We start from the raw sequence: 12,644 nt of genomic DNA on the forward strand, positions 1-12,644 counted from the left end.
AATACTTACTGCAGCACTGATTTCAGTTATTTGTTAAAATCACTACCTGAGCTACATAGAACATCAAAATTCCTTAGGAAACTTTGCAAGGTACAGATTTCAGCATTCTCTTTATTTTAGGATTGTCAATTCTTGCAATAAATGCAAGAACTCTTTAGACTCTCTCTTTTTTTTTTTTTTTTTTTTTACATTTGTGGGCATTTATTTTAGTCTCTGCATATTCAGAAGAGCCAATTAAAAAGAAGAGTGGAGATAAAGTTCATAATTACTTTCATTTAGCCCAAACAGAATGAAAGCTACAACTTCACTTGTTCTGCTGGTCTAGAACCATCAACAATTCCATGCAAGGCAAAGTATCAATATCGCCTCAGCCCCCAAATGGGTTGTGAAGTAAAAAACATGAAAGACTTACTTGGAGACAACACCACACGGGAACAAAATAAAGCACTAGGCAAGTCAGCATCACTAACAGAGGAACCAAGGCAAAAGCAAGATCTTAAAAATAACTCCTACCCTAAAATAGTTATTACTTTGGGTTTGGTTCTGTTATTGTTGTTTTTTCTGAAAAGGACATATTTGTGACACACAGACAGGTTCCAGGGCTGAAAGTATGAATGCAGTCACATAGAAGATTGACACACAAACAACCAGGACTGCTCACCTGCATAGCAAACAAGTACCGAGTGAAGACTAAATGTCAAGGGTACCACAGGACAGACAATCTCCACACTCTCAGACATAGCTAACAGCAGAGATGAGTTAGAAAAAGGAGAAGAAAAAATAAAACCCAACCACTGTTCTAACAGTGTTCTAACCCAACTAGTGTTCTGAATGTCCTGTTGCAATGTTGACATTGCATTTCTCAAAATCAGAAAAAAAAAAGATATACAGGGAGGAAAAAAACCCTAAACCTCAAACAAACCCAAATTAAAAGAAGTCACCAGTATTTAACTACCCTGTGCATGGTTTAGCACTAATGTGTGTTTGATCCATCTGAAGTCTTACCAGATGCATTTTCTTTTACTTCTTTATTAATAGCAGATTTATGAATATGCTGCATTAGTTTTAGCAGATCATGCCAACGTTTCTGCCTATAGCAAGTCTGAATGTGTCCCAAGAATGTTTGATTTTTCTTCCTAGAGAATGTCTGAGAGAAGAGTTCTTCAAAAGACTCTCGCAGAGGAAGCCAGATCAGCTTGTTATCCACAGGCTTGTAACTGAAGAGAAGAAAAAGAGTAATACTTATGTGAGACAGAGTCACCTGTGAACTTAAGAAAACAAGCCCAAAACCAGTTACTTGAAACAACAATAAGTTGCATGGATGAACCCTTGTTTCTGAAGTTTTTTAGTCAACTAACAAACTAAATAGAATTGCACATATTTTAATGCACCCTGAGGCAATTTTGTAAAGACAGAACACCCTGATAAGCAAAATATTTGTAATATTACCAATCTGTCCAGTGAATATTACATCAGATTTATATTGAACAGCTTAGCCATTTTTAAAGACATTGGGATGTGTTTTTGAATGACCTCATCACACACAGCTCTGCACACAATTCAGTGAAACTGCTCTGCTCTTCAGCAAGAACAATAAGGTTTCTGCATGCAAACATGTTTACTAAGACATTTATCTTATTAGGTAACAGATACTGCCCATTTGTTCTGCAGAACAGACAAGCAGTGGTCAGTGACTCACCCCCCTAAGAGATCTGCTGTGTCACTTTGTTGGTTCATGTTGACAACCCTCAAACGGTGTCCTTGAAACAGAGATGAAAAGCACCATCAACTTGTGGGTTTGTTCATTTGTTGGTTTTCAAATCATCTTCATGCAAGTTACAATTTTCACACATTATTTACCTGTAATATGAGCTAGGTACTGGACTGCTGAGGTTTTGCCAGTTCCTGTTTCACCAACCAAGAGCACAGGCTCCCCTTTGACAACACACACTGCAAGCTGTTCAATCAGTACTGCAGATGGCCGTGTGGCAGCAAAGGTATGTTTTGCCCTGGAGAAAAAAAACAAGTTACTCAAACTAAGATTTATCAAGGAGCTCATTCCAATTTTACCTTTATTTTTTTTTTTAGTGGAGTGGTTTGATTTAGGATTTTTTTTTAATATAGGTCTGAAAAGAAATAGCTCTAAGATACCTTTCTAAAATACTAATTTTTTTCAAGATACAACCTAAAAATTCAGGGTTTCCAAATAACTTCCTGGCCAATAAAGTTACCAACACATACAAATATCTCCCTCTACCAAGGTAGAGCCATCAAAATCTTTTTATAACAGCTGTGGATCTACACTTTTGAAGACACTAGTTCAAAGAAGCTGAAAATCTCCATGCTTTGGCTGCCAGAAGCATGACGCAGACACTCTTAAAAATACACAAGGTAAAACTTAGATAGCAAGGAAAAGAGCTCTCACATTCCTTTCATTAGAATGAGAATACCCAATCCGCATTTTCCTTAAACCCTCTGACCTGCAGTCCATTCTATTCCACCAAAAAATATTTCAATTCACATGGAAACTACAGGATATTCTACCTTTGTACAGTGAGAGCCTGGATCTGCTTCTTCACAAGCTTCACTCTTCCTACAGAGACTTCTTGTTCCCGTATTGAAATTTCCGGTTTGTAGAGTTCACAGAAGAACTCCACCTGTGAAAAAAGCATCAGCATTTCCAATACTAATGTTGCTTACATCATAGTAAGAACACCCACACCATGCTACCAGCATTATTTTGCAGCAAGTTAATTTTTTTCTGTATTTTGGAGGTTTTACATAATCACCACCTAAAATAGTGAAGGACCTCAAGTGTTTTTATCTGTACAAACAACTTTCAACTTAATATCTTGGTAATAGTCTTTGCCACTGTATTTCTACTTCATCTGCTTCCATAGTAGTTCAACTACAGAAACTTGAACAGTTATTTTAACAATAAACAATCTCCCTTAAAAAAACCCTCTGTGTGAGTAAGGATATTTTGCCCCTTGCAGGGAATAATACATTCCTGTAAGGAAATGGTGCAAAGAAGGACAAAGAGAAAAACCCACAGAAGTTTCAGGGATCCATTTGTCAACTTAAAGTAACAACAGCGGATATTTGCTGTGCAGACTTCTACATTCAGAAATATTTGACAAAGAAGTGATTTTAATTCTGTCATTTACAGAGCTCCAGAAAGGCAGCTGATTTTGCAATCAGTGAGTACAGAACAAGTACCACTAAAGATCATGTTTCTCTCTGATCTCTCTGTTAGAGTGATTAACATTCACTGTGATTCACCTAAGAAAAAACACATTCTTTGCTACCCTGTCCATCTAGTGGTATCATGTGCTTAGGCAGCTGTGCTGCTCCACCTGTGAAATCCTTCTTTTGCATCATGAGGTCATTTGCTCTAAAACAGGTTGCCTGGAACTTTCCAAGAAAAAAGAAATGCAGCTGAATATAAAATAGGAGAAAAGCAGATCCTGGGATGGAACAGAAAGCAAAAAAAAACTGTTTGGGAAAGAGAGGTGGGCATAATTTTAAATGAAAAAAAACAGCGTAACATGTTTCAATTAATCATAGAAAAATTGCAAGCTATAGAATACTACCAGTAAAGATCATGTTAACTACAGCTCACCATACCTTTTTTTTTGAAATGTTTAGGTAACTTCCAATAACTTTTGCCATTTTCTGTCTGCTCCCTTGGTTGGACAACATGGCTGTGAAACAGTCCAGTGCCTGTCAAGAGGAAAACCAACTTGAAAACTAATTTTGTATGATTTTATCTGACAAAGCACCATCTTAATCTAAAGGAACCCAAGTCCAATTCAACCATTGTAAATAAACCTATTTCACTGTCCTCTGATTGAGTCAAACAAGAGAGTTCAAACAGATGCAATAAGAACTTCTAAACTCTGTAATGTAGTGGGTTTACACCAAAATAAAAACTTTTCAATGCCCAGCCACAAGAGCTGTTTTTAGATGTATGGACCAAAATGGAGGCGGAAGTAACATTAAAAGATCTCACATCTCAAAACTGCCTGCGATGGATGCACACCCAAAAAGTCCTTAATCTGTACCGTAATCTGATGAAGAGTAAGAAGAAAAGCAGCCCCATATTACAAGAAAAAGAAAGGTCTCCACCACACGCAATCCCAACTTGTATCAGTTACAATTATTTTGCACCATGCAGTTTGTAAGATAGCAGGAAATTCTTTTAGCACATTACTGCAAAAAACGTTCCTAGTAGCAACAAAAGCTTCTGATCAGAGAGATCACAAACATTCCAACTACAGTCCAATTGCTTCAAAAAAACCCCAAACAAATTCCCATCTCACATTCCCAAAGAGAGCATTTTGTGAGACATGGCTGGAATTTGGGATCAATTGGAACAATTTCTGCATCAAGTCTTACCGCACCTCCTGAAAAATATTCACTGCTGTGGTTGAAGAATTACTGTCAAAGTTGCAAGCAATCCTGCTGCACCAATTCAGTAGGTCTCTAAAAAGAAAAACCAAAAAGATTTGGTACAAACATGCCAAAATGCACAGCACCTTCTTTCATGTTCAGCTTAGGTCACAACATCATCTTGTGGCACTTGAACATGTAGTTGTTGTGCAAGTTGTACATGGGAAGGCACAAAGGATGATAATCCTGAGGAGCAGCTGAGCACAGACCAACATTGCTTATAAATAAATACATACTCCCATTAAATCAGAACTGTAACTGTAAAACCCAAAGGTATTAAAGAATCCAGAAAGGTATAAACCACCCATTCTTTTCAAGATACCGATTCCTTAGCAACAACAAGATCTTCCAAAAGGCAAGAAAAGGAAATTTGGTTCCAGAAAAAACTGATGTTCTTATGCTCCACAAAAATATCAGGTACTACCCACACCTAGTATTTACTAATTAATTCACAAAGCACTACTGGTTACAGAAATTCCAGATGAGTAGAACTAACATTTGGTAGGAGAGGAAGAAATAATTCAGCACCAAACTACATTTCATCACAGAATTTCTGAAATTAACAGTGCATTACAGATACAGTTATCTTCAGTCACCTTAAGTTATAATGTTGAGTGCTCAGCATGAAATAATCTAGATAGTATAATCAGTTAGTGAAAATTTTATCTTCTAGCTACTGAGAGAACATTATACAGCGCCTTCCAGTTCTTAACTAGTACTGATATCTTGTGTTAACAATAATTAAGAATAAATTCATACGGCCTGATACCAACAAAGCGCTGCATATGACAGAACCCACACATTCCCCCACGCCTGGGGGAAAGTATGAAGTATAGCAAATAGGAAATTTAAATAATCCAGAATGACTTTCTTTAAACAATATATTAATCATTATTTTAAAACAAAAAATGTATTTCCCAGTTTTTCACATTTAATAATTCAAGCGATCACCATTATTTCTAAAAAATTAAGAAAAATAATGAAAATAAACCCTTCTATCTCTGTAGCTAGCTGACTTCCAATAAATATTTAAGAAAAGACAACCTTAGAGATAGTTCTCGTCCTTCCAGATTTGGTTTCTTATGTTCTGATCTCGATTCTGATGCTGCTTCTGGCATGTGACTGGAGCCAGCAGCACTGTTTTCTGGTGCCTGATACTTGTCTCCAGCAAGGTCAATGAAAATGTCCAGCAAGTGATCTGTCACAAGAGCAAGGTTGGGGTATCTCCTTTGGAGGACCTGAAACCAGAAACAAAAAAGAAAAAAATTAAACAAACCAACAAACCCATCTGCAAAGGAAAGAAACCAACAGCACCCCAGTTTTTACTGGGAGATGCTTCAATAGATATGTTAGCTAGCAAGCTACATAAAACTGCTCTCTTGCAATCTCTTACCTGAAGAAAATAGAAATTATGACTACTATGATACTGATTTCCATGCCAAAAAGGAACTTTTCCAGCTCAACTCTACTCCAATTCATTTAATACATTTGCACAAATACCAACAGGAAGAACAAAAAGGACATTCAATCCTATCTGAACCCAAACCATGACCAGTTTACAACTGGTAACAGAAGTCCTTACCTCCCACCCTTCTTTTTATGACTAAATTCATTTGAGCATGTTAAGGGGATAATTTTTCTTTTGTAATTTCCTTTCAGCTCAGTTCTCTCCACTAAAACTTGCCAACCAAAATATTGCTTCTCAAAATTATTTTTCACAGATACAGGCCAGGAAAACTGGTCCTACCCTGCCAAACAGACTTTTAAGATTAACAAGAAGATCATGAGACTTTTTCCAAGGCAAGCAAGTGTACTACTGTGGAATCTTAGTGCTTAATTTGTACATTTTTGTGACTTCAGCTACAAAGTTGAAGAAAAAGAATAAAAAGAACCTGGTGGTAAGAGACATAGCTAACATTCAAGTTTTGTTTTATCATAAGGTTTTGATAGTTGTTCTTGCCCCACTCCTAACAAGTGACTCCTAATAACACTCCTAACTCCTGACAAATGACAAGAAAGGAAAAAACCACACAGATATTTAAGGCCACCTATAATTGTGCCGGCTGCTGAATGAGTCCAAAGGAGTGAATGAATTCTACTGAAAAAGCGGTCTTCTCCATTCTAGAAAATTCCGAACTTTCTCCTCAACTCTGCTAGATACTATTCACTACCTTTTCCCTCAGTCAAGGTTCTTTTAGAATCAGATCCTGTTTTGAGCTCTGTATCACAAGGAGAATCGCCAGAGAACTGAATTTTCATATGAGCCCTAGGCTGTTTTAATCTTCTGAAGAACTACAGAGAGCAAACACCTCCCAGAGATGCTAACAAAAGAAAGATGTTAATAAAAGCAGTTATTTTTAACTGACAACTGACCAACTATTTTTCAGCTCAAAGCTTGGAACACCAAATTAAAGTAAACTCAATTTTCTTTTTTTCTATTTCTCTCTGTTTTCAAGTCCCTGTGGGCTAATAAGAAGCAAAGTAACTTGATTCTTAGACCCACACAAAGCACAATTATGTCTGTCAAGGCAAGTTCCAGGAACCTTTGTTCAATTCACTTCGAATTTTCCTGACAAACTGCCTGTTTACTTCAAAATTGGCAGCACAAAGCTGAAATTGTAAGAGTCTATTGTAGAATGTGAAGATAAAATAAGGATTCAATTAAGTACTGAAAAACATTTATTATCCTAAAATCAAACAATTATTGACATGCCACAATGGAGCAACACACCCCCATACCTCCTTGAGCTCTCCTTTGCTCATGTTATCCAGATGTATTTTGGTCCAGTATTTGTCCAGAAGAGCAGCATGGCTGCTTTGCTGCCTGTACCAACCTCCACCACAGCTGAATATCCTAAATCAAAACAACAATGAAGAAACAGAGCATGTTGAGTGTGGCTGAAGAATTCAGCATTTTCAGTGCATCAAAGAACATGTCACAACAGCTGCTACAGCATAATCCAACAGGCATAAATGACAGTTTATCATTGTACTGTCACGTACCCCACCTTGCCTATCCATGCTTTCCTAATTACTTGTTATCACAGTGTTTTTCTTCCTATATGCCAAAATCTCCATAGAGATACTTTCAGAAAGACTTAACTTACTGTCAGTTGTCTATCTGGACAAACAGAAGTGACACAGAGAATCTTTTGTAAAGGGAGAAACCTGACAGAAGTGGCCTGTGAAGTACCTTAAAGGATCTGTGATCTTATTGCAGAGATGCAGGAAAAGCATCTTCAGCCCTGTCCCCTCCACAGAATAACTGTGTTTCACAACTATTCTTTCTTGTCCTCCAGACTCCACTCTTTCCAGCATACATTCAATTCCCTTTGCTCTTTTACTACAGAAATAACTATTCAGCCATGTGTTTTTACCCACTGTAGAAGCAGCCTTGCACATGCAAAGCATTAGATTTGGAGTTGTGGTTTGGCTTTTGTTTTCTAGAGGGTTTTCATTAATTTTCTTCTTTGTTGTATTGTGTTCAGTTTCCATTGTTAAATACTATTTCCCATCTGTAAACTGCAACAGATTTACAGAATCTACTCTAATGAGCTTAATGAAAATGATAATTTGCTGCTATACAAACTGTGCACTGATGTGCTGGTTTTGGTGGGGATAGAGTTAAATTTCTTTACAGTAGCTGGTGTGGGGCTGTGTTTTGCATTTGTGACCCAAACAGTGCTGCTAATACAGGGATGTCTTAGCTATCCCTGAGCAGGGCTTCCACAGAGGCATGGCCTCTCCTGCTTCTCAGAAAAGCACCAGCACCACCCCAGCAGAGGTGGGTGAGGGAACACAGGGAGTTGGGATGGGACATGGCCATGAGAGCTGATCCCAACTGGATCAGTTATCCCACAAAGATATTCCATATCAGATGGGGTTGTGCCTAGCATATAAAGGGGATGCTCGGAGTGATAGGGTTTGTCTCTTTGTTTGTGTGGCAAGCTTTTGCTTTACCTAAACTCTATTTCAACCCATAATTTTTCCTGCTTTCTCTCTTCCAACTCTCTCCCTGCTGCAGGGGACTGAGCCAGTGCCTGTGTGGTGTTAATTGCTGACTGAGGTTAAACCATGACAACCATGCATAAAGAAATAAAAATTCTCATGAAATGAGGCGATCAAAGGAGTAGAATACAGAAGACTCAATTCAAGAAAAAACAGATCAGAAAAACAAATTTATAGAAGTAAGACAAAAGCAGGAAAATTTGTTGAAGGCTTTGAAATAAACTACAAAACATTTGAAAACCATGTAACTGGCATTCCCCACATAGACCTCCTAACCTTTAACCTTAATATAACATTACATTTTCTTATACAAAAAGTCATTTTGATATCCCAGGCAGGAGCCACTACTACAGTGAAAAAATCAGGCAGAGTATATTTTATCTTCTTCTGGTTAGAAGACATTACAAATACCTATATTGTTGCAAGACTTTCATAACTATCAATAATAAACCTTTTTCACACATTCCTAAGAGTGGTATTTTGTCTTGGTGATGGGTTGGTTTTGTAGGGTTCCTCCCACCAAGGTTCATTTCTTCAGCCTTTGTTGAAGCTATTTTTCCTGTACAAAGACTGGGACTCACCCCAAGGCTGCTTTCAAGTAAAAAAAAATTAATCTTTTAGTTTCTATTACTTATATTGCTTGTTAATTGGAAACTGCTATAATACTCCCACACAAGTACCTTGTACTAAAAAGTACCTTGGACTTAAAAATAGGATACCCATGTTCTCAATCTCATTTAAGTTTACAAACCTACCTCCTGGTTGCAAAAAATTGGAATCCTGGTGCTACTTTTAAGCAGTCACCACGACCAGGAATCAGTAACTCTTTTTTCTCCAAAAGAGGAATCAGCACAGAGATCTGGAGACAAAAAGAAAAATTATAAACTTTTTTTTTTTTGGTGACACTAACAGACAGCACAACCATCCACACTTATTTCACACTTGAGATGCTGGAGCAATGCCACTGAGCAGCATTACATTGCCAGCAACTGCTATTTCCAGAGATACACTTCCAAGTGATGCTAACAGGAACTGCAGAGTTCCCAGCAATTTTAATTAGCAGTGGAAGCCAAAGATGTAATGTTTATTTACCATTTTTTCTCCTGTATTCAAATTTAATTATTAGAGAATGGAAATGACAGCCTTCACACTGCAAGTCCAAATCAAAACTATTTATTTTAAAATTATCAAATGACTTATTAGACACATTCAGATCAGAAGCTTTATTTTGTTTATCTGCCTAAACAAAGATGACCTGTGTCTCAAAGATGTCATTCTCCAACATCAACCTTTTTTAGTGTATATACTGCTACCCCAGGAGAGTTTGGTATCTATTTATAAAATCTAGCTTTCCCTGGGGTAGGACAATAATGGTGGTAAAAAGAATATAAGCACAGAAGCAGGAACAAAGAAATTCTTTGATATGGAGAAAGCAGACAAGATGCCTGCAGGGAGGACATGAAGAAAGGGATTTGATGAATGCAGGATACTACTCAGGCTATGGTGATCATGAGTGCAGTCAGCTAAATCCACAGAAGCAAATAAGTGCACAACCTCCTAGCAGTGAATTGTCTGTACATACAAGCTCTATGCATTTGTTTTTTTATAAATCTTCTATTTCTATACCAGAAAGCCTAGAACCAAATAAACAGGTTATTCAGTCACACAAAGGATGCTTTATGGGACAGATATGAAAGGAAACAACCAGCAGAATGTCCAGCAGGCCTATGCAGCAAAACATCTCTATCACACCATACTTGTAAATGACTTGTTTTCAGTAGCCATTACTTCAAGAGGCAAGGACTGACTAACTAGCTGTTCTGGAGCCAAAAAAACCCCAGGAAATCTGTTAAAACTTACAATGCTTAGTGCAACAGCACATTTTTAATACCAAAGAAATGTGTAAGAAAAAATATATGGAAGGGAAAAAAGGGCACAAACACAAAAAAAAAATCTTATTAACAGCACCAGCCTCATATATTGACAATATTTTGTGGTGTTTAGGACCACAGTTGGTTTCAAACACCAAGATACTATTAAATAGACTCATTATAAGACACATGATCAGTGTCAACTCCAGTTTTCAGAGTGAAATCTGTGATCAGTGTCAGGGTCACGACTAATGAGGTGTGCAAACATGTGAACCAAGACAGGTGAATTCTGTCCAACACCTTCCAAAGCAGCAGCATTTTCAGTGTGCTGCTCCAGACCCCTGGTTATCAGACTCCAGAACTGCCATCATGGGCATTAAGCCAGTACCTTAAAGCAAACATAAAGCTACCTACCACATCCAGAGGAGCATAATCAATATCCTCCAGAAGTATCCAGTGACCTTTGGTAACAGCTTGTGTCAAGGTGCCAGGCTGCCACACAAACTCCCCTGGTACATCCGTGCATCGATACATCCCCAGCAGCGTCTGTGACAGAAACAACATCAGAGACCTGGCACCGCCTTCCCAGAGGAGGGGATGGCAAACACGACCAAAGTTGGGACAGAAGTGACACTTTACCTTCACCTTACTAAACACAGAAGTTACACTTTACCGTCACCTTACTAAACAATCTATCTGGCAATCTCTGCCCAGCACTGCACTTTTTTTAATTAAGAAGAGTTTCCCGCCTCCGGTGGCAATTTAACTGAAACTCAATAATGAAAACAAATCAGGTAATTGGAAGTGAATTAATGAGCTGTGTCACCCTAATTTACAAGCAATCTAAAGTAACAGATTGTCTAGGGTTACACCAAACTTTATGTTTTTGAAAACTCTGGGACTAAGGTAGTAAACAGAACTACAAAGCAAGTTATTCAAAGGTAAAATTCAGTCAAGACTTTGCTTTTCTCTCAAGTACTAACTTCAAAATAAGCATTGCTTTAAAAATTGAGTTTGTGATTTTACTGCTACATATTTTATACCTTGAACTTCACCCCTTTTTCTTAAATATGATGGCCTTACTCTTGGTATATGAGAAGACACAGTCTGTGAGATGGTGAAACTAGGTGTACCATGCAAACAAAGAAGGTTCTCATGGATGCTAATAGAAACCTTCTGATAACTTCTGGTAGATACTAAGCACCTTTGAAAACTAAAAATAAATTGGGCCAAACAACATAACTCAAGCTCCAAAATTCTATATACAAAACAAGAAGTACATAATTTTTTTTACAGATAGAGCTTAATCATTATTATATAACTGCAAGTCACCTCAACATCCCAGTATTTTACTTTATCTCACCTTTATCACATAAAAAGGCATCAGATTAAACTGACATTAGCTCACTTAAACTGAAATAAGAGTATTCATATAACCTTCAGCACCAGAATTCTGCTTTTTCAAATATAAATTAATATTTTTAAGTTTAAAAAAAAAATCAGTAGAGCTCTTCCACATTGAAAAACCCTGATAAAACATAATTTGAATTATAGAGGTTTAGCAAAATTATGCAAAGTATTTAAAACCTACTGGAAAATAACAGTTGTTTTTCTTGTTTATTTATTCATTTTCACCAATATTAAGACCAGTACTAAAGAGCTGGGCACTGCAGGGTCTTTGAGTGAAAACATTATATTATTAGAAAATGAAGTCCATGCTTTAAGTAAAAGTTATGTCTCATGATTCAAACATCAAACAAACCCATCAGTTACCTTACTATCAGTTTGATCTCCAAGCTGAACTTTCAAAATATGAGGAGGTTTTGCTCTTCCTGTAACAGCCGCTAAATATTCAATTAAAGAAGTTTTGCCACATCCTATGGGTCCTTCTAATAAAACAGGAGTCTGATATGCCACAGCAATAGCAAGGTTTTGAAGATTTGTGAAGGCAGATTCAACCAAAACAAAACTGCTGGTGTTATTTTCCTGTTCAAACATAAAATTTCGGTTACTGCACTTGAAATGACTTTTCTTAGCACTGTTGTACCACACAGAACAATTAGGAAAGTGAGTGTAACAACAAGAAAAATTTTAGCCTGCAGATCTGCTTATCAAATAAAATATAGAAGTCTATGGTTGTATTTATTTACATATATTAAAGCAGATTTCATCCAAAACCTACTATAGGTGAGACACTTAATGAAAAGTATACATACAACTTGATCCCAAGGGGAATTCACACTAAGTTGGCAGTACAGGCATAGTAACTATTCAGTCATAACTCATGTCAATCAAATATAATTTGCTAAATTG

At 37.1% G+C, this 12,644-nt stretch overlaps 1 protein-coding gene across 2 annotated transcripts in view; it reads right to left on the minus strand.

The window, feature by feature from the left end:
* Positions 1-12,644, minus strand: part of MDN1 (midasin AAA ATPase 1) — a 92,351-nt gene that overhangs the window by 68,812 nt on the left and 10,895 nt on the right. For both annotated transcript variants that reach the window (XM_064412642.1, XM_064412641.1), the window contains exons 6-16: positions 12,105-12,317; positions 10,746-10,877; positions 9,216-9,319; positions 7,192-7,306; positions 5,497-5,690; positions 4,404-4,485; positions 3,628-3,723; positions 2,545-2,657; positions 1,861-2,009; positions 1,700-1,760; positions 1,006-1,217 (exon numbers count right to left, since the gene is read on the minus strand). In XM_064412642.1, the coding sequence (XP_064268712.1) occupies positions 1,006-1,217; positions 1,700-1,760; positions 1,861-2,009; positions 2,545-2,657; positions 3,628-3,723; positions 4,404-4,485; positions 5,497-5,690; positions 7,192-7,306; positions 9,216-9,319; positions 10,746-10,877; positions 12,105-12,317 (1,471 nt within the window). The remainder of the gene's footprint in view (positions 1-1,005; positions 1,218-1,699; positions 1,761-1,860; positions 2,010-2,544; positions 2,658-3,627; positions 3,724-4,403; positions 4,486-5,496; positions 5,691-7,191; positions 7,307-9,215; positions 9,320-10,745; positions 10,878-12,104; positions 12,318-12,644) is intronic.

The sequence above is a fragment of the Passer domesticus genome, chromosome 3, assembly GCF_036417665.1.
Source record: "Passer domesticus isolate bPasDom1 chromosome 3, bPasDom1.hap1, whole genome shotgun sequence".
Classification (NCBI taxonomy): domain Eukaryota; kingdom Metazoa; phylum Chordata; class Aves; order Passeriformes; family Passeridae; genus Passer; species Passer domesticus.